Here is a 25,933-nt window from a genome sequence, read left to right as displayed (position 1 = left end):
ATTTTATCAATTCCATGTACTTTCCATTTATCAATAAATTTTATTGCATGATTTAATTCATCTAGAGTGATTACACACATTCTATTATTAATTCTATTTTCAATTAATATTTCATATAAATTAATATTTATGAAATTTATATTGGTGTTATTTTCATAGATTCATTTCAATAAATTAATTGTAGTAATATTATCTGGATATTCATCTTCTTTAGGCTTATTTGGAAATTGTCTCTTTCCATATTTTATCATTTTATAATTCCATCTTATTCTTTTCCAATTATTCTTTCTTACTTCTATTTCTATTCTTTTCATTCTTTGGAGGTATTTGTAATAGTTTATTTGATCATTTGTTTTTATTTTAATAAGATATATATCATATTTTTTAATATGTAATATTCTTTTTATTTTCATATATTGGTTATTGTAGAGTAAATCTCTTAATCTACATATTTTGATTGTAATATTCTTTCTATACTTCTCTTTCTACTTCTTTCTTGATTGTTATTAATAATGATGTTAATAGTGGAGGTTATAGTTTTAATATAATGGTAGTAATCATCTAATGTATTGATTACTATTTCATTTGTATTAATGATATTAATTATTTGATGTATTTTGTTTTTATTGTAATAATAATTAATAAATTATACATCTTCTTGTTCTTTCATTTCTTATTTATTTATTTATTCTTATTATTTCTTGTATTTCTTCTTTCTTATTTATTTTATTAATTCTTTTAATTCAATATCTTTCAATTTGTGTGTTATTAATTCTTCTTCATTTCTTTTATTGACTTCCCTTTTAATTTCATTCTTTATTTTAAATGTTTTCTTTAATACTTCTTTATATTCATTAATATCTTCTATTTTAATATCAATTTCATGTATTAATCTTTTTATTTCTTCTTCTTTAAGTTGATTTCTTAATTTTATTTCTAATAACTTCAGTGCAAAACATTTATAGAATGTTAGAATTTATTCTTCTCTATTTGTTTGCTTCAATTATTTTTTGAATGTCATGATCAGATGTGATGATCTTCTTATGTTGATTTCATATCTCTTCGATTGAATTCTGATTAACTTTCTTTTTTTGGAAGATCATCTTCGCTTGATGATATTTCATCAGCTACTACCATATTGAGGGTGAGGTTATTCACATTTTGTGTTTCAAATGAATCAGATATAGTGTGATTTATCTCTTCTTCCTTCTTTTCTTCTTGTGTAATTTTATTTTGTAATTTAAATAATTTATCTTTCAAGAAGTACACTTGTTGTGATAAATTGCTTACCTCAGACCTTTTCCTTTCTGATTTAGCATTGAATTCGAATAATTTTCTATCAATTTCTTGTTTTTTAGTGTTTATCTCCTTCTCATGTTTCTTCTTTAATGACATAATGTCATTTGATAATTTATTAATGGTCTGGTCATTCTTTTGTATTTCTTTTTTCATTTCTTCTTTCTCTTTAATAGCCTCTTCTATTCTTTTCTTTAATTCTTCTATTCTTTTATCTTTTTCATTCTTCTTTTCTTCTTCTTCTTTTAATTTCATCTTTTCTTTTTCATTATACCTCTTCTTTTCCTCAGTAATTTCATTTTTATCATCATTTTCATTATTGTATATTTCTTATTTAAGTATTTATCATTTATTTCTTTTTGATTTAGTTTGTCATCTTCTTCATTTGTCATACTGATCGTTTCTCCATTCTATTCATTTTTGTTTTTTTTCTCTTGCAAGTAAATACCATCTTCTCATTATTGTTGATTATATTCTTTAATCTTAGTGTTCTTAATTTATTCTACTTCAAGTGGTGTAAGTATTTTAATTTCTTCTTCAAATAATCTTTTCAAATATTCTTGGTTTTGTATTTCTATCATTTCTTTTCTTTTATTTATTATTTGTTGTTGTTTTTTATTATGGTATTGTTTATATCTATGATGTGTTTTATCATGTGATTTATTTGTATTATAATATTGATTGATTCTATTTGAATTATTGATAAAATACTTATGATGATGAAAATGAATGAAATGATAAATGAAATGATTCTTACCATTATTATTATAATTATTATGATAATTGTTATGGTGATATATATTATTATGGTAATGATTAATGTGATGATTAATGTATTTCTGTCCATACAGATAATATTTATTTTCACTCATTTTTCTATCATTTATATTTCATGGATGATATGGATTTCTCCTTCTTTTGTTATTGATTTTATTATATTTTGTGTATGATTCAAGTGATATATCTTGTTTATTCTAATTACAAGAAGAAATGATAAGAAGATAAAAAGAAAAACAAATAATTATTCATCAGTATACCTACAATAAAAAAAGGAAAGAAGAATAAAAAATAAAGAAATTGAAAGATAAAATTGAAAGATAAAAGAAAATGAATTAAACCACAGTAGGCCAAGATTTAATCACTAATAAAGGATTAGTTGGTTGAGAAGGAAAAGGGATTGGTTTTTTATTTTGAGGAATTTTTGGTAGTTGATTTCCTTGATTTTTAATTTCTAGAGCGATTTTTTCAGCTAATTCATCTAAACCATGTTTTTTAGCAGCAAGATATGATAAATTTAATTGACCAGCATCAAATAAAGATTTAACTATTTGAACTTTGTTTCCACTTAATGTTGAACAAGTAAAATGTGCATCAAAATCTCCCCATTTTTCAGTTACCTTTATAATTTTATCTAATTTTTCTAATGCACCACAACTTACATATAAATAAGATGCACGAGTAACATCTTGTGTTTTTTGATAAGCTTTATCAGCATATTCTTGATGTCCAGAAATCATTGCTGCATTTCCTAATGATTTCCACATTAAAGGAGAATCTAATTGTTTACATGCATCAAATGCTGTTTCTAAATTAAGACATTTTAATGATAAATCTGCTCTAATTTGTGGGTCTCTAACACATTGTAATGCAATTTCAGGTAATCCTTTATTTCTAAGATATCCTACAATATATTGTCCAATAACATCACGTTGTTCTACCATAGAAACAAGTGTTGAATAATCTTTACTAAATACATTAAGTTTAAATAAATATTCATTTGGATTAATTGTTAATAATTTTAATTGTCCTTCTCTATTAACTAAATACATTTTTGGTGGTCTTGCATCAGCTAAATACATAACTGTTTCTAATTGTTTAATAACTCCTCCTTCTCCATTAGGAAGAATATATTTTAAATGACTTGTTGTTGTATAAAACATTGTTTCTCCAAAAAATACTCCACTTTTAACTTTTGCTACTTCATTATTTTTACAAACTACTTCCATTTTATTATTTAAAATAACAATTTGTCTTTTTCCAATTAATCCACAATATTCTCCATATATTCCTCCTGAAACTACTCGTTTAAGTGTTTTCATTTTAACAACTTTAATTACTTTTTGACTTTCAATATCAAAAATAATTGCTTCTTCTTTTGTTCCAAATACAACACTTCCTAAATATGGTCCTTTTACCATTCTTTCTGGTCTTTCTGTTAATGTAATTGATCTAATAACACTTCCATCATATTTTCTTATTGAAATAGTTGATGCTCCTTTATCAAATGCTGCATATCCTTGTTTTATTCTAACACAATATCCTCCTTTAATAGGAATTCCTGTACTTTCTTTTCCATTACTAATATTATATAAATCATGTGAATTTTGTTTAGGATAACAAACAATTATATATTTTCTATTTTCATCTATTACTAAATTTCCAATATATTCATTAATTCCTGCATTACTTCTTTTAGGTAAATTAATTAATCCTGAATCTTTCTTCCCTGAAAATTCAAATACTCTAATTGCTCCTCTACAAAGATAATATAATCTATCATCTGTTTTAATTATTGGTATTCTTTCTTCATTTAATTTAAATATAATCATTCCTGAATCATGTCCACATCCTATAATATTTCCTTTTGGATGAATTCCAATATTCCAAAATCTATCTCTTTCTCTTCTATATGAACTAATTAATGTTCTTTTTGTTATATCCCATATTTTAATTGTTCTATCTTCTGAATTACTTATTAAAATATCACAATTTGACATAAATTGAACACATGAAACAATAGATGAATGTCCTCTTAAACAACATACTTCCCATACTCTTGTATCATTATATTTCCATAATCTAACAGTTTTATCATCTGATGCTGTTGCAATATATTGTTGATTTGGATGAAAAACTGCCCAATTTACTCCTAATTGATGTCCATCAATAATAAATTTAACTACTCCTTCTCCTCTTTCTTTTAATCCTGAAATATCCCAAACTCTTACTGTTTGATCTAATGATGCTGAAACAATTAATGGAATATTTGGTTTAGGATGAAAAAATGCTGACATAACATAATGTTCATGACCTGGTAAAATTAAAATACATTGTCTTGACATCCAATTCCATATTCTAATTGTTCTATCATCTGAACTTGATATAATCCATGCTTCACTTGGATGAAATTGAACTGTTCTAACATAATCCATATGACCTGTTAATTTACATATTTCTCTATGTTTAGTATAACTCCATACAATAATCATTGTATCATCTCCTCCACTTACAAAAATAGGTCTATCTGGATGAAATTGAACACTTCTCACTGGTCCTTTATGTCCTTCATAAACATGTAATAATGTACGTGTTCTCATATCCCAAAGTTGAATTTTTCCATTATGTAATGATGCTAATACCCAACTTCTTGTTGGATGAAATGAAATTCCTTTAACTCGTGCTGTACGTGTTTCAAATGATGGGTTTACTCTTAAACTCATTTTCTTATATTTTTAAGTTCATTATTTTTTTTTTTTTCTTTTTCTCTTTTATAATTTTTTTTTTTTTATATAATCTTTAAAAAGTTCTTTTTAATTTAAAAAATTAATGACAGAATGTGCATATGGACATTTAACTGTTTACCAATTATTAGAAGTTGGAAATTATTTTATTAGAACTAATGATTTTTTTAATTTAATGATGGTATGTAAAAAATTTAGAACATTAACAGAATTATATAAATATAATCCTATAGATGATTATCATATCTTTCCAAATATTATAGAACAACGTTTTTATCATCGTCTTCCAATATTTTTAAGAGAAGAATCATTTAGAAAAAAACCTAAAATGAAAAAATATACAAATGTTTATCTTACATCTCATTTAGAAGCATTAAAATTAAAAAATAAATATGGAATTGATTCAATTAATACAATATATGATAATGTTGATTGTGAACATTTTGGAATGAAAATACCAAATCATATTCATAGACTTGCTGATAGATGTTTTCAAAATGGAATGGCACTTGATATTACAAAATATGTTATGCCAAAAACAATTTGGACTATTGGACAACAATGTTTTTTAGGATGTCCACATTTAAAAGAAGTAGAATTTACTAATCCATGTTTTTTTCTTCCACCACATGCATTTGATACAATGAAATCACTTACTAAAATAGTATTAAAAGGAATAGAAGTAATAGAACAAAATACATTTGAATGTTGTGAAGGACTTAAAGAAGTATTTATTCCAACTACTGTTACAAAAATTGGAGATTTTGCATTTTCAGAATGTAGTTCATTAATTCATATTAATATTCCAACAACAGTTTATTCTATAGGAACACAATGTTTTTATAAATGTAAATCATTAGAAGAAATTATTGTTCCATTTAAAATGAGAAGTATTCCTCATATGTGTTTTGCATATTGTAAATCATTAACTAATATTCAATTTTCTCCTTTAGTTACTTCATTTCAAGATGGTGCTTTTTTATATTGTTGTTCTCTTAAAGATATAAAAATACCATTAGGATTAACTTCTATTGGAGTTTCTTGTTTTATGGGATGTAGTTCATTAAGACCAATATCATTTGAACTTAAAAAAAGTATAAAAAAAGTTGGAAAAGATTCATTATTATTTAATATTAAAGAAACTGATATTAAAAAAGAAGGTGGAAAAAATGGAAGAAATTTTATTGATATTTCATTATTTCATTTAGATTCTGATTCTGAATATATAATGAAAAATTCTATTATTACAGAACCTATTCCTATAAACAAAATTTATCCAAAAATTAATTAATTAAATTTTTTTTTTTATTAAATTAAATTAAATTTTCTTTTTTTTTTGTTTATTTTATTTTGTATTATTTTTCATTAATACTTGTTTCAAACCATTGTTTACAATTTTTAATAGCATTAATCCATTCATCTCTTTGTTTTAAATCATTTGCAATAAATATATATTTTTCAACTAAAAAAGCATTTGGTTTTTCATATTTTTCTTCAATAATAATACTTGTTGGTTTTGATATTAATAATATTTGAATTGGTGATGATTCATTTGATGATTTATATAAGAAGAAAAAATTATCTTTTAAAATAACATAAACTGTTTTAAAATTTTTTGTTTTTTCTTTTTTATCTAATGAACATAATAAATTTCCACTTTTTTGTCCATTAATTGTTTGACTTGTTAATTTTCCATATAATGTAATTGCAAGACTTTCTATTCCTCCTTTTGATTTACAAAATGTGTCTTGAATTTTTAATAATTGATTTTCAAGTTTTTGATTTGTTATCATTTGTTCTTTAATTTTATTTTGTAATTCTTCACTTTCTGGATGATTTATTCCATTTCCTTTTTTTGCTAAACTCATAACACTTTCTCTATATACTTCATCTTTTACTTTAGCAACTGTTTTATATTCTGTTTCTGTTCTTTCTATTTCTTTTTCCATTTCTTTTATAAAATTTAAACAATTTTCTTTTGTTTCTTCTATTATATCTTTATTTTCTTCTATTTCACTTTTAACTTTACTAAGTAATGTTTTTGTTGTTTTTAAATTAGTTAATTCACTAATTTCTTGATATGTTTCTTCATTTATTGCTTTTAATGTTGGACATTCTTCAATAAACTTTTTTATTTTTTCACTTTTTATATTATAATTTTCATATGGTACTTGTTCTTCTAAAAACTCTACTAATATTGTTTTATCAAGAACTTCACTTTCCTATTTATGTTATTATTTCTTTTATTATTTCTTAATTTATTAAAAACAAACACAAAGATTATCTTTAATCCATTCATGTACAAATATCTCACTAATTTTACACCTTTTCTTTGCTTCTTTTTTAAGACATTTTCCAAGTAAATTTTTTAATCCTTCACTTGATTTCTTTGGTAATGGTATTTTTGCATTCCCTTCTTGAAATATTTTTATTAATTCTGCCATTTCTGCAAATGGTGCTGTTCCATTCATCATTTCAATAATAATAACTCCTAATCCCCATACATCCCAACTTTCTTTAATTTCACTATTTCCACTAAATATTTCTGGTGGTGCTATTTCTATTAATCTTTTTCTTTTTGATTTTCTTTATTCTAACAAACCAAATGAAGGTCCAGCTGCTTTTTCAAATCCTTTAGGAAATATCCCAAAACATTTCACTTTTCCTTCTAAATTAATAAAAATATTTCCACTTCGTAAATGTCCATAACTAATCCCATTTAATGAAAGGTATTGAAGAAGATTTACAATTTGAATCACTACTATCTGAACTGTTTCTTCATTAAATCTTGTTGTTGAATAAATGTAATCACTAATTTGTCCTAATCCACAATATTCAACAACTAATATACATTGATTATCTTCCCTAATCACTTCTTCAATATTTAAGATATTCCCTTGATTTAATTTCTTTTGATATTCAATCACTTCCTTTATTGTTATTTCTTTCTTTTCTTTTTTAAAAAAAATTATTCTTTTTTTTTTATTATTTGGTACTAATCAAATTAACAAACTTCCCATTTCATTGTCACAAATGGTGGGTACACTTGTATTAAACTTACTATTTTCTTACTTTCATTTTCCATTGCTGAATATATAAATCCTGCATATGTCTGTCCAAGCAATAATCCTCGTTGATACTTTCCTATTGTGTCTGGTAATTTTTCAATTGGATAATCAAAAGGATCAGAACTATCAAAAGTTGTGTTTTCCATTCTTTGCTTTTTTAAGTTTATTTTTGGAATTTCTTTTTTTTGTTTTTTTTTAACTCAAATAACATTTCATGTGATATAAATAGAATCTGCTATTTGAATTATGTTTATTGATAAATTGTTGTTATTTCATTATTTCTTCCCTTATCTCTTTTTATCTTCTTTTATATCTTAGAACTTTGACACTTCTGATAAATATACTTACCTTATTATACCTAAAGAGGATTTTCTATTTCAAATATGTTCCATTATTGTTGGGTATCTTTTGACCATTATTTATATATCACTATCAATTATGCACCTGATTATTTCGTTGTTTGGTGTTCCTCATTTCAACTGAGCATTTATCATTAAATAGAAACCAAACAACAACCTCAATAATTCAATAAGAGTCTGATCTCAAGAAAAAAATCACTTTTATCGTTTATGACTTACATTCTTTTTTTTGATAAAAAACAATAAATAACATTCCAATCCCAAACTATAATTATATAAACTAACTTTTCTTTAATATAAAATATATAATAACAACAATCAAAAATTAAAATAAAATTCGGTGTTTATACAAACCAAAACGAACTTATTTAAGTCGATAACCATCAGTAACGGAAACACCTTGTTTAAATATCAATAAAAATAATCTTAATATATACATAATTAAATATTTTATATTCCTTTTTGGCTATATTAATATCCAACAATCTTTCAAATATCAATAATACTCAAAAATATTAAATGTTTCAAACGCTACATCTATTTAAATTCAATTACTGAAATTTGTATAAGACTATTTGTAGCAGTTATTGTTCTTCTCCAAATCGTAAAGGTATAATACCAAAAATATTGAAAAATTAATTAAAATGAAGAGTTATAATCACTCAATAGGATCTTCGAAATACAAGGCAACTTTGTTTGTCAACTCTAAAAATAATACACCCTCTGTTCATTTTGTTTTTGTACCAATGACCATATTTTTAAATGGACACTTTGAGAGTTTAAGCTTCACCAATATTCCTAAATATCATTAAACAATTCTTCTTCATTATAAGCCATTTCTTAGACAATTTCTTTTATTCTAATATTTCAACGTATCACTGTTTAGTGACAAATTTTAAAGTTAGTACAACTTTTTTATTGTCATGATGTCCTTCTACTAACCTGCTAACTGGAATTACTCTCTAAAATTTAATAGAACTATTTTTTTATAAAACTATTAAATTGTTATTACTTTTTCTTTACTCAGATTTTATTTATTGAAGACGATAATTATTAAAAGTAAATGTTTAAAATTATTAAAACAAGTCTTTGGTGACATTTTAATGAGTGATAAAAATGCTTTTGATCTAAGAACCATTCTATCAGTCCTAAAACTAGAAATTGACACCCCATTCGAGTAATAAAGATTTTATTGAAAAGGGTTAATTGAAAATTATTAAATTCACGTTATTTTTAATGTAAAGATTTTAAAAATCTATCAGATAAAGAGAAGAATATGACGTTGATTAGGCATATCCTGAAATGAATATGTTCAACACTTAGTTCAACACTTTTGTTGATATTTAAAGTAGTTGAGAAAGATATTATTTCTTTGAATTCGTTATCATTTACCTATTCTAAATAACTTAATATTGAAGAATTTTATTTAAATCCTTTTAATTTATCTAATCTTTTTTAAATATAACTAATACCCATGCAAGTAATAAAACAGTAAAAGGAAATTAATTACTAAAATGTTAGTTTGTCAAAAAAATTCTATAACTCAAAATCTCCTTTTTTCTTTCTATTTAACACCTCAATATACGTGATTCAAGTTAGTACCTTTCTCTCTTTTGAAACAATAATAGTCAAAAAAATAAAACTAATTTACATAAGAATAAGATTAATTATTGTTGGATGAAGTTTATATGCCCATAAAGGGGTTGTTATAGTTAGATCAAAAATTTATATTTCAAAGCTCATTCTTTATTTAATATTCATTATGATTTATGTTTATTACAAAGTGTATGTGGAAGTTATGTTAAAAAAAGTAAAAAAAAATGAAAAGAGTATACAGCTTGAACCTATCAAAATACACTGCAACTTACAAACAATTTACAAATGTCTAGAACTTTAGACTCCTAATATTCAATGAAGTACCATATCTTGTTATAGTATCAAAAATAAATTCTGGTCTAATTATAATTAAAGTACATCTAATTTCAATACACATAAAAACCAATATGTATAATGAATAATTAATAAAAAAACATATTAAAAAAAAACAATAGAATATCACAAATAACAGTATGATATTAAATTTAAATATATTTTGTTAATTAAACAAAAAGATTTATGGAACCAGCATGTTTTTAATGAAATAAACAAAGGGAAAATAAATGAAGACCTCAAAAGAAGAAATACAATAGTATCATATAATTATAACTAAAATTTAAGTTATATTCTAAATATTATCTATATGATTATAATAAGTAAAACCTTTTTACTAATTTTTTAACACATGGTATTAGTTAATAACTTAACTGTATAGAGAATATTTTGTAATAGTTATCAACAAAAAAACTCAAAAAAGCATCTGACTTGAAGGAAAAATACCAATCAAGTCACAATATAAACTCATTCTCCAACAGTCCTATGAATCTGACCACCCCTTTGTCTTTAGAAGTTATTGAAACAACGATAACCATATTGTAATAACTCCATAAAAAGATTTTTTATCTTTGCTCAGTCTGTACTAAAAATAACTGACTTTGGATGATTAATAAAAACATAACACTTTCATCTGTTAATAATTTCTAACTCTTTACCAAACACTATTTAATAACCTCAAAATAACTCCCGCAAAAGATGATGACAGAAATAAAAGTATTCTAAGAATTTGAACGTATCTATTAATCCCTCAAACATATAAAAAGAAACATATCTCTAGTAACTTGGAAATCATAAAAATCCTTATTTTGGGTTATTCGATATAACACGTATAACCTACGATATCAATACGTAGATTATACATCATGTTATTGATAACACAAAAACTAAAAAAGTGAAAAAGTAAACTAATGTTGTGTGTACCTTATAAGAGAAGGTTTGAAGACGAAGAAGATGAAAATCAAATTCAACGTAACCAAATTCAATTCCATATGATTAAAATGTTTCCAATGTTAAGAAGAATGAAGTTTGATGAATCATTTTTACAAGGAAAACGATATGTTGAAGACTTATCTACAGAAGGTGAATTTCAGAAACAAGAAAAACAACCCATCAAAGAACAAACAATTGTGCCAATGGAAGTGTATCACCCAACAGATTGGAAACCAAAAATGATTAAAGAATTAGAACATGTTGAGTATCAACCTAACCCATTATTAGATAGAGTTTTTTGGAAGAAACCAACTAATGCAGTGATTGTATACCAAGAACCAAATCATTGTGTAAAACAAATGATTAACTCTAATTTAAATACTACTCAAAATACTCCATCTAAGATGATGGATTTATGTTAATAATTGATTGATTATTTATTTATATTTTTTATATCTTAATTTAATATGTCTCATATTTTATTTACTAATACTACTAACTCACAACCAATTTATGGACAACTAACTGCATCAACAGTACTTTATATTAACAAAGGAAAAGATCTCTTTCTTATTGATTGTGGAGAAGTTTGCTAATACAAAAAGTTATATATTTAATTATTTTAACAGTTAAAATTCATTAATCTTTTCAGGGAGTGGCAAACCAATTAATTCAAATGAAAGTCCCAATTGAAAGGATTCGTGGAATTATAATAACTAGTCCACAAGCTAATCATTCGAGTGGAATAGGGGGACTTGTTCATATTATTTTATTTTCAACTAAAGGAAAAGTTTGATTTATTTACTTATTTCATTCTACACATACCCTTCAGAAAGTTAAATTATTTAGATTACAATTGTTGGACCTAAAGGAATAAAGGTGTTAGTTGACTCTTTATTTGAGTATTGTAGAGAAAAGTCTCCTGATTCAATTAATTATATAGAATTAAATGTAACAGAGATAAACCAATTTAGTATATGCAATGTTCAATTTACTGTTATTTCTTCAGTTCGTCATAAATCAATACCAAACTATGGAATTATTTGTCAAATAAAAAACAAGCAATTAAATCAAAAAACAATTGCAATGTTTAATGGAGATATAAGAGACTTTTTTCCAATGATAAATCATATTCAAAATAATAAAATTCAAATAGATGTATTAGTGTGTGATTATAAAGCTAATCAAACCAACAAAATTCAAAGAAAACGTGAATATCCAGCTCCTAACATTATCTCTAGTATTGTTAATAATGATATTCATCCTAGTAAATTTGTCATTCGTTGCTATTCTTCAAAATGTATAAAAGAAGAAATTAATGAAATTATAACTCATGTCCAAAATGAGATTCAAGTTCAAACTTTAATTGCATATAATGGAACTCATGTAACATTATATTAAAAAATAACTGAAATACTTTTTAATTGTTAGTAAATGAATAAAACTGTAGAAAATAATTCTTTCTATATAAATCAATAGAAAATTGTGTTTAAATAAACAATTTTTTTTCAAACTTACAAAAATCTTAAAAAAAAAAGATAAAAAATTCAAACAAAGATTATTTATAGATATATTATTAAATAAATTCAAATTCTAATGATGTCTGAGTCATCATTTAATGTAAATAATGGTTATGTTTTTATTTTGAGTCATATTTAGCTTGGTCTAATTCTTCGTTGTCTTCACAAAATACAAAATTGACACATAAACACTTAGAGTATTTGATTCATAAAACATATAAATTTATAATGAATTGAAAAATATAATGAATTATACTCTTAGAAAAATAAAAGGGTGGATAAAGAATTTTATTATTGTAAAAACAGAAATGTGTTTTGAGTAATGTTAACAATAAAAGTTGAATATTATTGTTTATCACTGATTATGCTCAACAAGACAATTAATCTAAGACACTAAACTAACAAATCTCAGGTAAAGAAGTAGTACTAAAACACGATGAAAACAGCTCAGTTTCATATTGTAGGACAAGAAATAACAAGAAGAATATCAGGCGATAGAAGGTATATAAATTGATGTAACTTTCAATCAAAGAATAACAATATAAAAAAGATCATTTAAACACATTCAAAAAACTAAAATAAAATAATGTTGAAGGAAAAGGGGGGTTAAGGTTATTATGAGATAAATTAACATAACAAATAATAAAACATAGAACGAAGAAAGATTAATGAATATATAAAAAAGAATAAAACCAAAACTAAAATCTTAGAATTATCAAAAGATAATTATCAAATTAAATAGTGGTATATAAAACAAAGAATTAAATGAAGTTTGTTAAGAAAAAAATTACGTCTGACCACGTTCAATAAACTAAAAAAGGAAGAGAAAGAACTTAAAAAAATGAAATGACCAAAAGAATTACAGGAGAATTTGCTAAACTTCAAAAGAATAAAGAAGGTTGGTTTACTGTTGGAACATATTCAGACGATATTTATCAATGGAAGGTAATAGTTAATGGACCAGAAAATAGTCCATATGAAGGTGGAAAATTTGAAGTTAAAATTACCCTTCCTAAAGAATATCCACATAAACCACCAACATTGGTTGTAATGACTAAAGTTTATTCACCAATTGTTAACCCTGAAGACCATACTATTTGTCATCCAATTCTCCAAACTGATAATAAACCAGGAAATTGGGCACCTACGTCATCAGTCTATGAAGTTCTTGTTGCATTTAGAAGTATGCTTGGATCACTTTCTACTGATCACGTAACAAATACTGAAGTTGCTCAAGTTCTTGCAGAAAGACCAGAAGAATTTAAGAAGACAGCCAGAGAATGGACAAAATTATATGCTAAATAAAATAAAACACATTTAATTTACAAGCATATTTATCATTTGTATTTATTTTATTAATCACATTTAAATATAATTGTTTATAATAACATTACAATTATTAGTATTATTATAATTTCTCTTCCTACAACTCCATTTGTTTTAGTTTGATACATCTCTTTAGTATTATGAATACATTTTCCTTGTTCATTACAACTAAACCCTGATCGACAATAACCACAAAGATGTGTACAGTTAATATGATCAGAATTTACCAATTGAGAAGGAGGAGTACATTCCTTTCCATTACAATAATAACTTTTAATCTCACAAAAAGACTCTGAATTTGTTTTAGTTTGAACATCTAAAACAACATGAAGAATATCCACTATAACAGAACCTGATTCAAATTTATAATAAATTGCATTGTTTGTCTTTGAACATCTCGTGTTTCCAATAAATACAACAAGTCGAACTAAAACACAACTAATTGAACCTCCACATTTACTACAATCTTTAGTTCTTGAAGTGCAATCAGAAGTAGTAAAAGGAAGTTCTGTTATATTGAATGAATGAAGTTGACAAGCAAAGTTTAAAGAATAACTAGGTGAAATAATCACAAGTCCTCCACGAAGAAATTTATAGTCACTATTAACAACTAATAAAGATGTATACGATTTGAACACTTTATGAAAATTAAATGGAGACGCAATTTTATAACCAATAAAGGTTGTTGGAGTAAAGTATAAAGGTAAGTTATTTAATACCTCCACTCTATCTTCTAAGAAGAATCTTTTCCATTGATATCGTTGGTCATAAGAATTTGAGTCATCTTCTGGAAATACTTTTTCTGTTGGGAACCACTGAAAATCTATACTAGGTGCTGGATTTATAAAAGCATTTGGAACGGAACTTTGAAGCATACCCACGTGAGTTAAATTAGGTTGATAAAAAGTAAATTTTGTATCGCTTAGGGTTACTAAGTTTAATCGGTTTACTGAGTCTAAACAAACAGTAAAGGTTCCATTAATATTTATATTTATTGTTGTAGTGTTCCATGTCATATAAATAAGAGTTTCTGTATTATACACAGGTATAATATGAGAACATCCATTTTCTCTTTGAAGTACAACTAATTGAATTGGAAGAGTCTTAACAGGATAAGGACTCATAACAACTGGGACAAAAGTACTTTCAAAAATATTCCATGATAGTAATTCATAAAGACTAAGTGAAGTAAGTATTGTTCTATTTACATCGTCTTCTGTAATCCCATTAGTGTAATTTGTTTCGTAACAACCAGAAAGGAAACAAATTGCTTTTTGTCCATTTGCTCCAGTGAGTTCTAATTGAACTCCACAATAAGGAAATTGTATATCTCCAATTCGATCATAAAAAAGGTTTTTATGAACAAAACAAATTTGTGGGAAGTAATTATTTTCAACATTTAATTGTCCATGACCTAGATAGCAATCAAATGAAATATGAGATAACCCAGAAACGCTATTTAAATTTGTACCAACGTCTTGATATTTTTCAATCCTCATCATAGACTATATGATTTGTTAATTATTTATTTAGTCCTAAAAAAAATTTATGTTTGAGAAAACAAACTGCTTTTCTAACAACACCTAAAACATTGATTATAAATGTAATGAAGATAAGCATACAAGAATTTTTTAATTTTATAGATTTCTTATAAATTACTTAAAATTCTTTTGATTATCAAAAATTGAAAGATTTGATTTATTTTATGTTATTTAGATAATTTTTATTTAACAAAAAAATTGTTTCAAAAAAGCAGTCAAAATTAAATTATTCCAAATGAGGTTGTGTCAATCTTAAAATTGGTTTCAATTGGAACTCATTACTCTTATCAATACTCAATACTCCTTTTACTCTATCAAATACTCCAAATTTAATATTCATATTACCCAGTGTATTTTCATTTTCATCAAATACCATTCCATATTTTTGGTCAATTAATACAATTACTTCTAATCCATATTGTGGAATATTAACTACAATACCATTTTTCATAACTTTAATTACATAACCATCGACAGTTACTTCTTTATCTTTGAGGAATATTAATGTATACATTTGAGTCGATGCTCTTCCAGCGTGTTGTGCCATTGTATGTCTATGATTAATATTATCAGCAATTTCTTTCATTTTTTCTTTTGACATAGTTAAATCTATTTGGTCAAATCCAATTGCTTGTGCAAGTAATCGGTGTACCATTACATCTGCATATCTTCTAATTGGTGAAGTAAAATGAGTGTAAATTTCAGCTGCAAGACCATAATGTCTAAATTCATTATAAGAGAAATATCCACTAGAGAAATATTTTGCTTGTTGCATACAACGTGTAACTAATATTCTCATAATCCTTCCAACAACAGGGTCTTCATTAGTTCCACATTTATCTAATGATTCTGAAAGTGCTTTAGAACTAGAAAAATCTAATGATTTTCCTTTATGTTTTAATACATTTGCTAACCATTCAAAAGTATGTTCATCTGGTGGTGGATGTCTTCTTAACATAGCACAATGAGGGAATGCATCATAGATTTTTTTAGCTACCCATACATTAGCAAGAAGCATATACTCTTCAACCATTGAATTAGTTTCATATGTTTGATATTCTTTAACTCCAATTGGATTAAATTGTTCATCTTTTTCAATTTTAATTTCACTTGAAGCCAACATTAATGCTCCTGCGTCAATTCTTTTTTGTTTTAATTTTTTAGATAACATTAACATTACACGTAGTTGTTGTGCATATTCACTTTGGTTACTCTTATCATCAATTACTGCTTGTGCTTGTCCGTATGCATATGCTCTGTATGAATGAACAATTCCTTTATGATATGTACAGTTAATAACATTAGCATTTTTATCTAATTCCCAAACAACAGAGAATGTTAGTGTATCAGTATTTTGTGTGATTGAACAAATAACTTCTGTTAATGGTTTTGGTAACATATCAATTCTTCTATCAGCTAAATAAACTGTTGTTCCTCGTTTAGCAGCTTCTTCATCTAATGCTGTATGAGGTTTAACAAAACATGACACATCCGCAATATGAACTCCAATTTCATAATTTCCATTAGGAAGAATTTTACAATGTAAAGCATCATCAATATCAGTACATCCTGGTGGATCAATTGAGCAAACATTTTCTTTTCTAAAGTCGTATCTCCCTTTAAGGTAATCGTCAGTAATTTCAAATGGTAATAATGGAAGACATTTAAGTACAATTTCAGGAAATTCATAATGGGGAATTTCATGAAGTTCTAAAATAGCTTCTGTTTCACTTGCCTTATCTCCAACATTACCTAATGTTGCAACATAATGACCTGTTGGATATTTTGATGTTGTATCCCATGCATCGATTAAAACAAGAATTCTTTGAGAAGCTAATTTAGCAGGGTCTCTAGCTTTAATTCTGATTGGTGGAAATCTTTTATCTGTTGGAAGGAATAATAAATTAGTAGAATAATTACCACTACTTTCTTGTTTAATATAACCAGGTAAAGGTTTCCAATTTCGTTTAATAATACCAACAATTTTTCCTGTAGGTTTTCCTTCTACTTCCATTGCGTTTTCCATGTGAACTGTATTATTCATTTCCTTTTCATTCTTTTCATAGTCATCGTTAATAGTATTTGATTCTTTTTTCCATTGGTCTTTAGGAAGTATTTGTAATGCAACAATATCTCCTTCTACAGCTCGATTAATATCTTCTAATCCACTTACTAAAATTTCTTCCTTTTCTGTAGTATAAACAGTTGCTTCTTTGAAATTGAATCTGTTCATTCTAACACTTCCTTGGACTAATTTTTTCTCGGAAATTAAACGAGTTATTTCTTCTTTTGTTAGATGATTAGGATAAAACACTGTTGTTCCTTGTGATGTAGTAGTATCAGTAATTCTATCACGTAATATAGTATCGTTTGGATAATACTGTTCAATAAAATCAATAAACGTCATTGTATGTATTCCTGCATTAGTATAATCTTCTTTTAATTCTTTTGAATTAGTAACAAATAAGACAGATGATCCATTTAATGAGTAATGTTTATTTAACCAATTTACAGAAGTGATATAAGCTCTAAAATCTCTATGAATATTTGATTCTTCATTTTGTGCAATGACATAAGTCTCTCTAAAAAATTCATTTAAAAATAAGAACACAGCACGATCTTCATTTGCAATAATATTTCTCACTTTTTTATAAATAGCTTTTGAATTGCTTGCAACATAATTTAATGCAGTTTGAGGAATAATAAAATCTGTTAAACTTTCTGTTTGTAGTGCGTCAATTTGATTAAGTAATACAGTGTGATCAAACATAGCATATTGTGTTTTTCCAATTAATGGTAAATTTGTTTGGTTGCAAGTAGCACATTTCCTTAACCCACAAGCAATGTCATCTCTTAAGTAGTGTTGTCTCACAATCTTTTCACATCGTGATTTTCCTTTCACAACATATTTTACTTCATTTACACATTCCATCTCACTTTTTGTTTTTTGTAGTTTATTTCTTTTTTTTTAATTTTTAATTTTTTTTTTTATTAATAACAATTATTAAACCCTCAATTTCTCTTTAAAATTGTTGAAGCTTACATGGAAAAATATCTAAAATAAATTTATTGAATATCACATAAAATAATTGTTATAAAAAAACAAAATAAAAAATAAAAAGAATAATGATCGACAATAGAATTAAAAAGAATTTTGACTCAACCGATAGAATAGTCATTATAGCTTTGAGAAATGATTAAGTAAAAACCAATAAATTTTTAATAGTTAATAGATAATATAATTATAGTTTTGTAGAACTATGAATAGAAGCAAGAACTGAAATGAGTCAAGATGTTCTCTTTGATTGTTTTAGCTACATTGGCATTGGCTAAATGTTCACATAAAAATTTTGGACTCTGCTCTAGTCATAACTCTGAAGTTTCATATGACTATATTCTTCATGTTCAAACATGGACTGGACAATTTTGTAAAACACAATGTTGCGATTTACCAGAAACTACAAGAGCATTCCATGAAGGTTTTACTATGCATGGGTGGTGGCCAAATTTTGTAAGTGGATATCCTTCATGTTGCAAGTCACCATATACTGATTCAGATGTTTCAAAATTAATTACAGGAAACTTTAAAGAACAATTGTCATACAACTGGCCATCATTAACAAAATGTAAATTCTTTAATTATGAATATGATAAACATGGAACTTGTTTAAGTGATATTTATAGTGGATCTACAGGACCAAAAGATTACGCTAATGCTGCAATGAATATTCTTATTAAACATGATATGTGGAAGTTATTTAAAGCTAATGGTGTTAAAGCTGATGGTTCAACTAATTATAAAAAGTCATGGTTAAAAGGATTAGTTGCTAAAGAAATAGGTGTTAATGATGCTGTTTATTTCACTTGTAATAATAAAAATTTAGCTGAATTAAGACTTTGTACTATGGTTACTACTTCAACTAAATCTAATCCACAATTTATTACTTGTCCATCTGCTGCTTTTAAACAAGAGACTTGTGGTGATAATATTGTTTTCCAACCACTCCCTTCATTATCAAGCACTGGATGTGATTATTAATTTCACTTTTTACTTTTATTTGATTAAAGTTTTTTTTATATTTTAAATAAAATGAATTTATTCTTAAAAATGATATTTATTTTTAACTTTCTTAATTATAGTTATCCTCCTTCTTCTTTTCAGAAAATTCATTAAAAATTTTGTATACCTCAAAATAGTATATAACAGTTATTTTAGTAGTTTAACTAAATAAATGAAAAACAATTAACCATAAAAATTAATAAAAAAAAACTGGTTATTTGTATAGTCTCATACTATTATCAAGAAATAATCGGTTTTTGTTTTTATAATAAATAATTTTAAAAATGATTTCTTATAAATAATCTATAAAAGAAGAATATTTTAAATTTTTCTTGTTTTATTTAATAACAAACCCAATTAAAAAAATATTTATTACATTATTATTTTTATTTTTTATAAAACAAGATGTAGCTTAATAATGATTCTTAAATTTTTATTCTTTTGGATATTTTAAATGGGATTTAATAAAAAAGTGTTTTAGAAATGAATTCTGTTCATATATTTTTCTCTCTTTTATAAAGAAGATTTGCAAGTAGCACGTCAGAGACACCACACAGAACCCTAAAATATATCCACTCTTTGAATCCCCCAGTTATGGACTGGTTATGACGTTAAGTTTGGTTAGAACAACATCTTATTCAATATTCAAAGAATATTAATGTTTATTATTTACAATGATGGGATATCATTGATAATAAACGAATGGGTATTTATAATGATGGTATTATTACTTAATATGATACAAGTATATTTGTTAATATGGGATTATCAAAGAAAAAGGGTTAATAGTTGATGTTAAAAAGAATATTAGCCCATAGTAATACAGTAGTAATTATATATTCTCCTTAAAAATAAAGAAGAATTTAATACTCATCAAAACCAAACAAAAAATTAAATAATGAATATTTATGTAATAGATGTTTAAAATACTCTATTCCACATCAAAAACGAAAAAATGAAATTGTTACAGTTCAACAACTAAAAGCTAATAACAAGCTACTAATTGTTGAACAAACAATTTTAAAGCAAAGGGACAGAATTAGTCTCCCCTGAGCAATGAACAATTGAAAATATTTTTGTTGACAATTAATTATCTACTTTTTATTCTCTTTTTATAAAGAATAAAAAAGAACAAACCCAACCAATCAGTCAATTCATATATTTTTTTTTTAAGAAAATGAAAGATAATTTAATCTGTTTACCATTTTATAATTAGTACATATTTTAGAATACAATAGCATTCTTTCAAAATATCTTTGGTCATTCATTTCAATATAACTCCCTTCAATACAACTAGGATTTATTGAATACAATTCATTAAATCCACCTTCTAGTAAATACACTTCTTTAAAATAGTATTGTTTATTTCTTTCTAAATCAAAACGTTTAAGTTGACGGGCAAGACTTGGAGCACGAGTCTGAGAAAATTCACAATAAAAAATGATATTACTTTGCATCCTTGATATTTGTTCTAAGTTATTTTTAATATATTCAAATAATAATTCTTGATTCCATAAATTTAAAGCACCTATGACATGTCCACCTTCATATTCATAAGGGTAACGACAATCAATAATAATAGTATTTTTAGTTAGGTGTTTAAGAAAATTTTCAACTGAAATCATTGTAATTTCTTGATCATAATAAAAAGATTGATGATGTGTATCAATAAAAGGATTTATTAAATGAATCTCTTCATTTTCCTCTTCTATGAGAAATTTAGGTGCAGATTTACTTCGCTCAATTTTTTGAGAAGTGTAAGACTGACACCTCTCAGAAGAAGGTTGTACTGACTCATAAAAACTTGATGAAAAAGTTAGAGCTGATATAAGTCTTTGGTTTTTGATGATTTTTTCTGTGTTATTCATGCTCCTCCTTGGTTTAACTAGTTTCATGAGGTAGAATCCTTGAATGATCCATTAGGGTTTTATTTCCTTTTTAATTTTACACAATTCAAGATCTTATTTGTTTTTTTTTGTTTTATAGATCATCTTTGACGTTTTCTTTTTTTAAAAAACAAAATTATAAGTAAATGTTTTTGATATTTAAAATATTTCTTAAAAGAAATTTAATATTCCTTGAAAATAAAACAATTCAACAATATCAAATACAAAAACCAAATCAAATATTGTTAACAATTCAACTGTTAAATAACTTTCATTAGTTAATCATTATAGTTCTAATGTAACTCTCAGTTTTGACTCATTAAAAAATACTTCAAAACCCTTTTCGCAAATGAAAACTCGATTCATTTTAATTTAAGAAAAACCTTAAATGAGTATATCCCAACACCATTCTGAAGAAATTCTCCCTATTACTTTTAGTTCCTATGAAGAGTATTGTGATGAACTTAATAATTTTCTTAGTCAATACGAATATTTATTTGTAAGTAATTCCTATGATGAAAATCATGAATTATTGTCTGCCACTAAAAGCGTTCATTGGATGATAACTGACCATTACCGTAAACTTCCAACTGAATGGATAAAAGAATATTATGAACCATTAGAACATTATCTTAAAAGTCATCCTGAACATTCAAAAGAGGTTTATTGCTATATGATGAATATAACAACTGATATCATGCCATCAATTATTCTTCCATCAAAAATTGATAAAAATATAGTAAATTATTTGGCTTCTAATTATCCTTTACCTGTCTCCCTTCAACAATTTATTGATAATTGTAGAAAATTAACACCAACATTTAAAATTGCTGAAATGGACCGAATTCAAGACCCAACTACAAATAGTTGGTTTGTTGTTAATATTAAAGGAAATTCTCAACCAATTGATTTAAGTCTGATGAAACAAAAGAAAAAATATGAAATTAAATTACTTGGAAATGATATTATTGAAATAGCAAAGAAACAAGGAATTTCTACAGTAGTTGATGTTGGTTGTGGTAAAGGTTATTTAACTGAATACATAGTTTTAAACTCAAACCTTCGTGTTGTCGGAATTGAAGGTAATGCCGAATTCACTTCAAAAATGGAAGTTAGAGTTAGTACCATTGAACAAAAGAAGGCAAAAGGAAAAGAATTAGGTCGTGCAGAGGGATATACTGCATTCCTAACTGCTCAAACTACTCCAGAAGAGTTTAAATCAATAGCTAAATTAAAAGATGAAAAAGTAATGTTAACTGGACTTCATCCATGTGGAGATTTAACACCAACACTTATGAGATTTTTTAAAGCAATTCCACAAATTAAAACAGTTTGTATGGTTGGATGTTGTTATCATAAATTAACAGAAAACCCAAAATCATTATCAAGGCATTTTGGTTTTGACCAAAATGAAATTGCCAAAGAAGCAGATAAATATGGATTTCCAATGAGTCAATATTTACTTCAAGGTGAGCATAAAATTAAATTCCATTTGTCACAGTCTTATGTTAGTTCAAACTGTCATCCAGAATCTAAAACAAGAAATGAATGGTTATATGAAATGAGGATGCAATCTTATCGTGCTGCCTTAGAACTTTTTATTCATATCCATTTACCATCTTTTAATGAAATTCATTATACTGGAGCAATCCGTGAAAAATATTGTTCATCATTTGGTTATTATCTTGTAAAAGGATTACAAAACATTAGACGACATGCGTACACTTTTACTTTTAAAAACCCAAATTATAAAGATGTATTGATTCAATGGGTTGATGAATTTCTTAAAACACCTGATGCTATTCAACAATGCAATGAATGGTATAAGTCTATAGGAGCATGTAATGAAATTCTTTTCCAATGTATTCCATTCATTTTATTGCAAGCACGACTTTCTCAAGTTCTTGAAGGGTTTGTATGGACTGATAGAGTCTTATTTATGAAAGAGTTTTGTTCTTTTGTTAGTTGTCGGAGATTGTTTCATCCATTTATTTCACCACGAGGCATTTGTATAGTGGCACACAAATAATGATTTAATTGATTATTATTTTTATATTTACAAAAGAATAATTAGGGATTTATAGAATTGTTAAACAAACATAAAAAGAAAATAAATAAATTTAAACAAATTAATTATGTAATGAACAAGTGGTGTTGAAAAGGGGATGTAAAGATAATAATGTTGTATTATTTTGGTCTATATAAATACTTCTTTCTTCATTAAACGAATTAGCAAAAAAAGACATAGCATTTTTACCAAGAATAATCATTTCTTCAAAGTTGAGAATTGGTTTTTGTTCGAAAAATATTGTTTCAATTCGTTCAAATCTAAAAGTTTTCATTGTTTTTCTTGAGAGTTTAGAATTAAAAAAGTATGACTTTTCTAAGAGAATATCAAACAGGAAGTTATGGATAAACGTTCTTCGATTTTTTTCATATCTTCTAATAGCACTATCTCGTTTCATTCCTTTCTTCAAATTCAATTCGAAGGCTGGACGACATACATTTTCTGCTAATTCTCCTAAGTTAATTGTTTCATTTGGAAAAACAAGTGATTGAACTAACGGTAAAGTTGCAGTAACTATTGTTTGTTTTCTTGGATATTCAAGAACAAATCCACAATATGGAGATAATAATGTTAGAAGAGCAGTAACTTGGAAAGTTTCAATATCTTTCATTTGTCTTTTATTCTGCATATATTTAAGTTGAGCCTCTCTCGGAATAGGTATTTGAATTCGTTTTCTTTGTTGCATTAAATAGTAATTTGATGAATACTGAAATTAAGATGAATTGTTTAAATAATCAAATGAACGTTTAATAAAAAAAATCTTAAATTAGGATATCGTGAATTCTTTAAAGAAACTTAGTTATATAGATTCTGAAATTCATATCCGTCTTTAGAAATCTCATCGGTTTTTAAAAATACTTGAATACTATATTTAGTACTCATTTTTCGATGATAATCGTATTAATGTCATTTGCCGTATTTCTTGGTGCATATATAGATTTCTTATGTTTGATTAGTTCTTTTCATTTTTTTTCTTTTGTGAAGAACTTCTACTGGACTTTTTTTAATACAACCCCAAGTTTTTTTTTACCTTTTTTAGTCTTTTTTTGAAACGAGGCAAGTTACTATTTTGAGCTTAATCTTACTTGATTTGTTGGCTAGTTGGAGTTAATTTAGTAATCTGTATTAATCTTGAATATCCATTTTAAGGGTCTTTTATCTTCAATGCCCACTATTATTAGTCAAAAAAGATAAGTGAATCTTCTTTGCAGCCAAATTGTTTTACAAAACCTCTTAAAATTTTTTTGCGGTTGATGGAATTGTCGTGAAATTATTCCATTTTTGTGCTACACTCAAAATAACAGAACTAAAACACCATTTTAATTATCTCTATTAATATGTTATTTATAACGAAAAATTACTAATGAACTAAAAATCATCTAAAATTTAGGACGTTTAAAAACAATTAAACTGATTCTAGTTATTATTGTCAAACCAGCTAAAAGAAATGAAAATAATTGCAAAGTTAAAAAAAATATGCTTGAAACAATAATTTAAAATTACGAAAATTAATTAAATTCAACAACGAAGTTTTTGTTTTATTTTTATTTTAAATTTCTTATAATTTTCGACATTTTATTTAGAATAACATGTACTAAAATCTTCTCGGCATTAAGACAACAATCTTATTAGCACTTTCAAATGAAACAAAAAAGAAAAAAATAAACCAATAAAAAGTAGATAATAAATTGTTAATAGATTTATTTTCAATTGTTCATTGCTCAGGGGAGACTAATTCTGTCCCTTTGCTTTAAAATTGTTTGTTCAACAATTAGTAGCTTATTATTAACTTTTAGTTGTTGAATTCTGTGATTTTCTTTTCTTCTTTATTTATTCTAGAATAAAGTATTTCAGATATCTCTGACTTAAATATTCATTATTTAATTTTTTGTTTGGTTTTGATGAGTATTAAATTCTTCTTTATTTTTAAGGAGAATATATAATTACTACTGTATTACTATGGGCTAATATTCTTTTTAACATCAACTATTAACCCTTTTTCTTTGATATTCCTTTATTATTAAATACATTTGTATCCTAACTAACAATAATACTATCATTATAAATAATCATTCTTTTATTAACAATGATATTCCATTATCATAAATAATAAACATTAATATTCTTTGAATATTGAGTAAGATGTTTTTCTAACCAAATGCAATATCATAACCAGAATATAATTAGTGAATTTGAAGAATGTAAATGTTTTAGAGTTTTATTTAGTGTCTTTAATGTAGAATATTCAAATCAAACAATAAAGAAAATAAAACAGAATGAGAAAGAGAATAAAAAGAGAAAAAGTTAGTAAATATCATTTAAGATGGTAAGACAAGCCTTAGAATCGATGTCTTTATAGACGCCACAAGGTCTAGAATCGAACTTTTGAGCGATTTGAGGGAAGAATTCTTTTGATTTTTCCCATT

At 25.4% G+C, this 25,933-nt stretch overlaps 12 protein-coding genes across 12 annotated transcripts, besides 33 other annotated features; 6 read left to right on the top strand and 6 right to left on the bottom strand.

Moving 5' to 3' along the window:
* Positions 1-2,241: part of a repeat region that runs on past the window's edge.
* A 96-nt stretch (positions 2,242-2,337) lies between these two features.
* Positions 2,338-2,404: a microsatellite.
* A 4-nt stretch (positions 2,405-2,408) lies between these two features.
* On the bottom strand, positions 2,409-4,796 carry EDI_056010 (coatomer subunit beta'-3, putative; the record flags this gene model as incomplete). The annotated part of the gene is made up of 1 exon (XM_001737993.1): positions 2,409-4,796. The coding sequence occupies one exon, from the start codon at positions 4,794-4,796 to the stop codon at positions 2,409-2,411; it is 2,388 nt and encodes a 795-aa protein (XP_001738045.1).
* A 24-nt stretch (positions 4,797-4,820) lies between these two features.
* Positions 4,821-4,863: a microsatellite.
* Positions 4,864-4,883: 20 nt separating this feature from the next.
* Positions 4,884-4,904: a sequence feature (AT_rich).
* EDI_056000 (uncharacterized protein) lies at positions 4,903-6,108 on the top strand (the record flags this gene model as incomplete). Its single annotated transcript, XM_001737992.1, has 1 exon — positions 4,903-6,108. One exon carries the CDS (start codon positions 4,903-4,905, stop codon positions 6,106-6,108), a length of 1,206 nt encoding a protein of 401 aa, XP_001738044.1.
* Positions 5,190-5,211: a sequence feature (AT_rich).
* Positions 6,109-6,115: 7 nt separating the features above from the next.
* Positions 6,116-6,179: a microsatellite.
* On the bottom strand, positions 6,173-8,031 carry EDI_055990 (serine/threonine protein kinase ark1, putative; the record flags this gene model as incomplete). Its single annotated transcript, XM_001737991.1, has 4 exons — positions 6,173-7,039; positions 7,091-7,371; positions 7,420-7,747; positions 7,831-8,031. 4 exons carry the CDS (start codon positions 8,029-8,031, stop codon positions 6,173-6,175), a joined length of 1,677 nt encoding a protein of 558 aa, XP_001738043.1.
* Positions 6,729-6,837: a microsatellite.
* Positions 7,041-7,085: a sequence feature (AT_rich).
* Positions 7,772-7,808: a sequence feature (AT_rich).
* A 479-nt stretch (positions 8,032-8,510) lies between the features above and the next one.
* Positions 8,511-8,582: a sequence feature (AT_rich).
* A 65-nt stretch (positions 8,583-8,647) lies between these two features.
* Positions 8,648-8,701: a sequence feature (AT_rich).
* A 589-nt stretch (positions 8,702-9,290) lies between these two features.
* Positions 9,291-9,326: a sequence feature (AT_rich).
* Positions 9,327-10,257: 931 nt separating this feature from the next.
* Positions 10,258-10,348: a sequence feature (AT_rich).
* An 89-nt stretch (positions 10,349-10,437) lies between these two features.
* Positions 10,438-10,496: a sequence feature (AT_rich).
* A 588-nt stretch (positions 10,497-11,084) lies between these two features.
* Positions 11,085-11,528, top strand: EDI_055980 (uncharacterized protein; the record flags this gene model as incomplete). The annotated part of the gene is made up of 1 exon (XM_001737990.1): positions 11,085-11,528. The coding sequence occupies one exon, from the start codon at positions 11,085-11,087 to the stop codon at positions 11,526-11,528; it is 444 nt and encodes a 147-aa protein (XP_001738042.1).
* A 10-nt stretch (positions 11,529-11,538) lies between these two features.
* Positions 11,539-11,575: a sequence feature (AT_rich).
* Positions 11,576-11,711: 136 nt separating this feature from the next.
* Positions 11,712-11,732: a sequence feature (AT_rich).
* A 50-nt stretch (positions 11,733-11,782) lies between these two features.
* On the top strand, positions 11,783-12,507 carry EDI_055970 (uncharacterized protein; the record flags this gene model as incomplete). The annotated part of the gene is made up of 2 exons (XM_001737989.1): positions 11,783-11,896; positions 11,956-12,507. The coding sequence occupies 2 exons, from the start codon at positions 11,783-11,785 to the stop codon at positions 12,505-12,507; spliced, it is 666 nt and encodes a 221-aa protein (XP_001738041.1).
* Positions 12,508-12,594: 87 nt separating this feature from the next.
* Positions 12,595-12,693: a sequence feature (AT_rich).
* Positions 12,694-13,472: 779 nt separating this feature from the next.
* On the top strand, positions 13,473-13,931 carry EDI_055960 (ubiquitin-conjugating enzyme E2, putative; the record flags this gene model as incomplete). The annotated part of the gene is made up of 1 exon (XM_001737988.1): positions 13,473-13,931. The coding sequence occupies one exon, from the start codon at positions 13,473-13,475 to the stop codon at positions 13,929-13,931; it is 459 nt and encodes a 152-aa protein (XP_001738040.1).
* A 39-nt stretch (positions 13,932-13,970) lies between these two features.
* Positions 13,971-14,043: a sequence feature (AT_rich).
* EDI_055950 (uncharacterized protein) lies at positions 14,006-15,572 on the bottom strand (the record flags this gene model as incomplete). The annotated part of the gene is made up of 2 exons (XM_001737987.1): positions 14,006-15,457; positions 15,519-15,572. The coding sequence occupies 2 exons, from the start codon at positions 15,570-15,572 to the stop codon at positions 14,006-14,008; spliced, it is 1,506 nt and encodes a 501-aa protein (XP_001738039.1).
* Positions 15,573-15,577: 5 nt separating this feature from the next.
* Positions 15,578-15,693: a sequence feature (AT_rich).
* A 26-nt stretch (positions 15,694-15,719) lies between these two features.
* On the bottom strand, positions 15,720-18,425 carry EDI_055940 (exosome complex exonuclease RRP44, putative; the record flags this gene model as incomplete). Its single annotated transcript, XM_001737986.1, has 1 exon — positions 15,720-18,425. The coding sequence occupies one exon, from the start codon at positions 18,423-18,425 to the stop codon at positions 15,720-15,722; it is 2,706 nt and encodes a 901-aa protein (XP_001738038.1).
* Positions 18,400-18,487: a microsatellite.
* Positions 18,431-18,486: a microsatellite.
* Positions 18,488-18,540: 53 nt separating the features above from the next.
* Positions 18,541-18,614: a sequence feature (AT_rich).
* An 89-nt stretch (positions 18,615-18,703) lies between these two features.
* Positions 18,704-18,740: a sequence feature (AT_rich).
* Positions 18,741-18,785: 45 nt separating this feature from the next.
* On the top strand, positions 18,786-19,532 carry EDI_055930 (ribonuclease 1 precursor, putative; the record flags this gene model as incomplete). The annotated part of the gene is made up of 1 exon (XM_001737985.1): positions 18,786-19,532. One exon carries the CDS (start codon positions 18,786-18,788, stop codon positions 19,530-19,532), a length of 747 nt encoding a protein of 248 aa, XP_001738037.1.
* Positions 19,533-19,545: 13 nt separating this feature from the next.
* Positions 19,546-19,618: a sequence feature (AT_rich).
* Positions 19,619-19,742: 124 nt separating this feature from the next.
* Positions 19,743-19,763: a sequence feature (AT_rich).
* A 50-nt stretch (positions 19,764-19,813) lies between these two features.
* Positions 19,814-19,954: a sequence feature (AT_rich).
* Positions 19,955-20,075: 121 nt separating this feature from the next.
* Positions 20,076-20,415: a repeat region.
* Positions 20,408-20,658: a repeat region.
* A 64-nt stretch (positions 20,659-20,722) lies between these two features.
* EDI_055920 (M-phase inducer phosphatase, putative) lies at positions 20,723-21,448 on the bottom strand (the record flags this gene model as incomplete). The annotated part of the gene is made up of 1 exon (XM_001737984.1): positions 20,723-21,448. One exon carries the CDS (start codon positions 21,446-21,448, stop codon positions 20,723-20,725), a length of 726 nt encoding a protein of 241 aa, XP_001738036.1.
* Positions 21,030-21,057: a sequence feature (AT_rich).
* Positions 21,449-21,557: 109 nt separating the features above from the next.
* Positions 21,558-21,629: a sequence feature (AT_rich).
* Positions 21,630-21,827: 198 nt separating this feature from the next.
* Positions 21,828-23,468, top strand: EDI_055910 (uncharacterized protein; the record flags this gene model as incomplete). Its single annotated transcript, XM_001737983.1, has 1 exon — positions 21,828-23,468. The coding sequence occupies one exon, from the start codon at positions 21,828-21,830 to the stop codon at positions 23,466-23,468; it is 1,641 nt and encodes a 546-aa protein (XP_001738035.1).
* Positions 23,463-23,576: a sequence feature (AT_rich).
* EDI_055900 (uncharacterized protein) lies at positions 23,569-24,192 on the bottom strand (the record flags this gene model as incomplete). The annotated part of the gene is made up of 1 exon (XM_001737982.1): positions 23,569-24,192. One exon carries the CDS (start codon positions 24,190-24,192, stop codon positions 23,569-23,571), a length of 624 nt encoding a protein of 207 aa, XP_001738034.1.
* Positions 24,193-25,043: 851 nt separating this feature from the next.
* Positions 25,044-25,075: a sequence feature (AT_rich).
* A 101-nt stretch (positions 25,076-25,176) lies between these two features.
* Positions 25,177-25,759: a repeat region.
* Between the last annotated feature and the right edge of the window lie 174 nt (positions 25,760-25,933).

The sequence above is a fragment of the Entamoeba dispar genome, genomic scaffold (genome assembly GCF_000209125.1).
Source record: "Entamoeba dispar SAW760 scf_1105229461023 genomic scaffold, whole genome shotgun sequence".
Classification (NCBI taxonomy): Eukaryota; Evosea; order Mastigamoebida; family Endamoebidae; genus Entamoeba; species Entamoeba dispar.
This window is presented reverse-complemented; position numbering and strand designations above follow the sequence as displayed.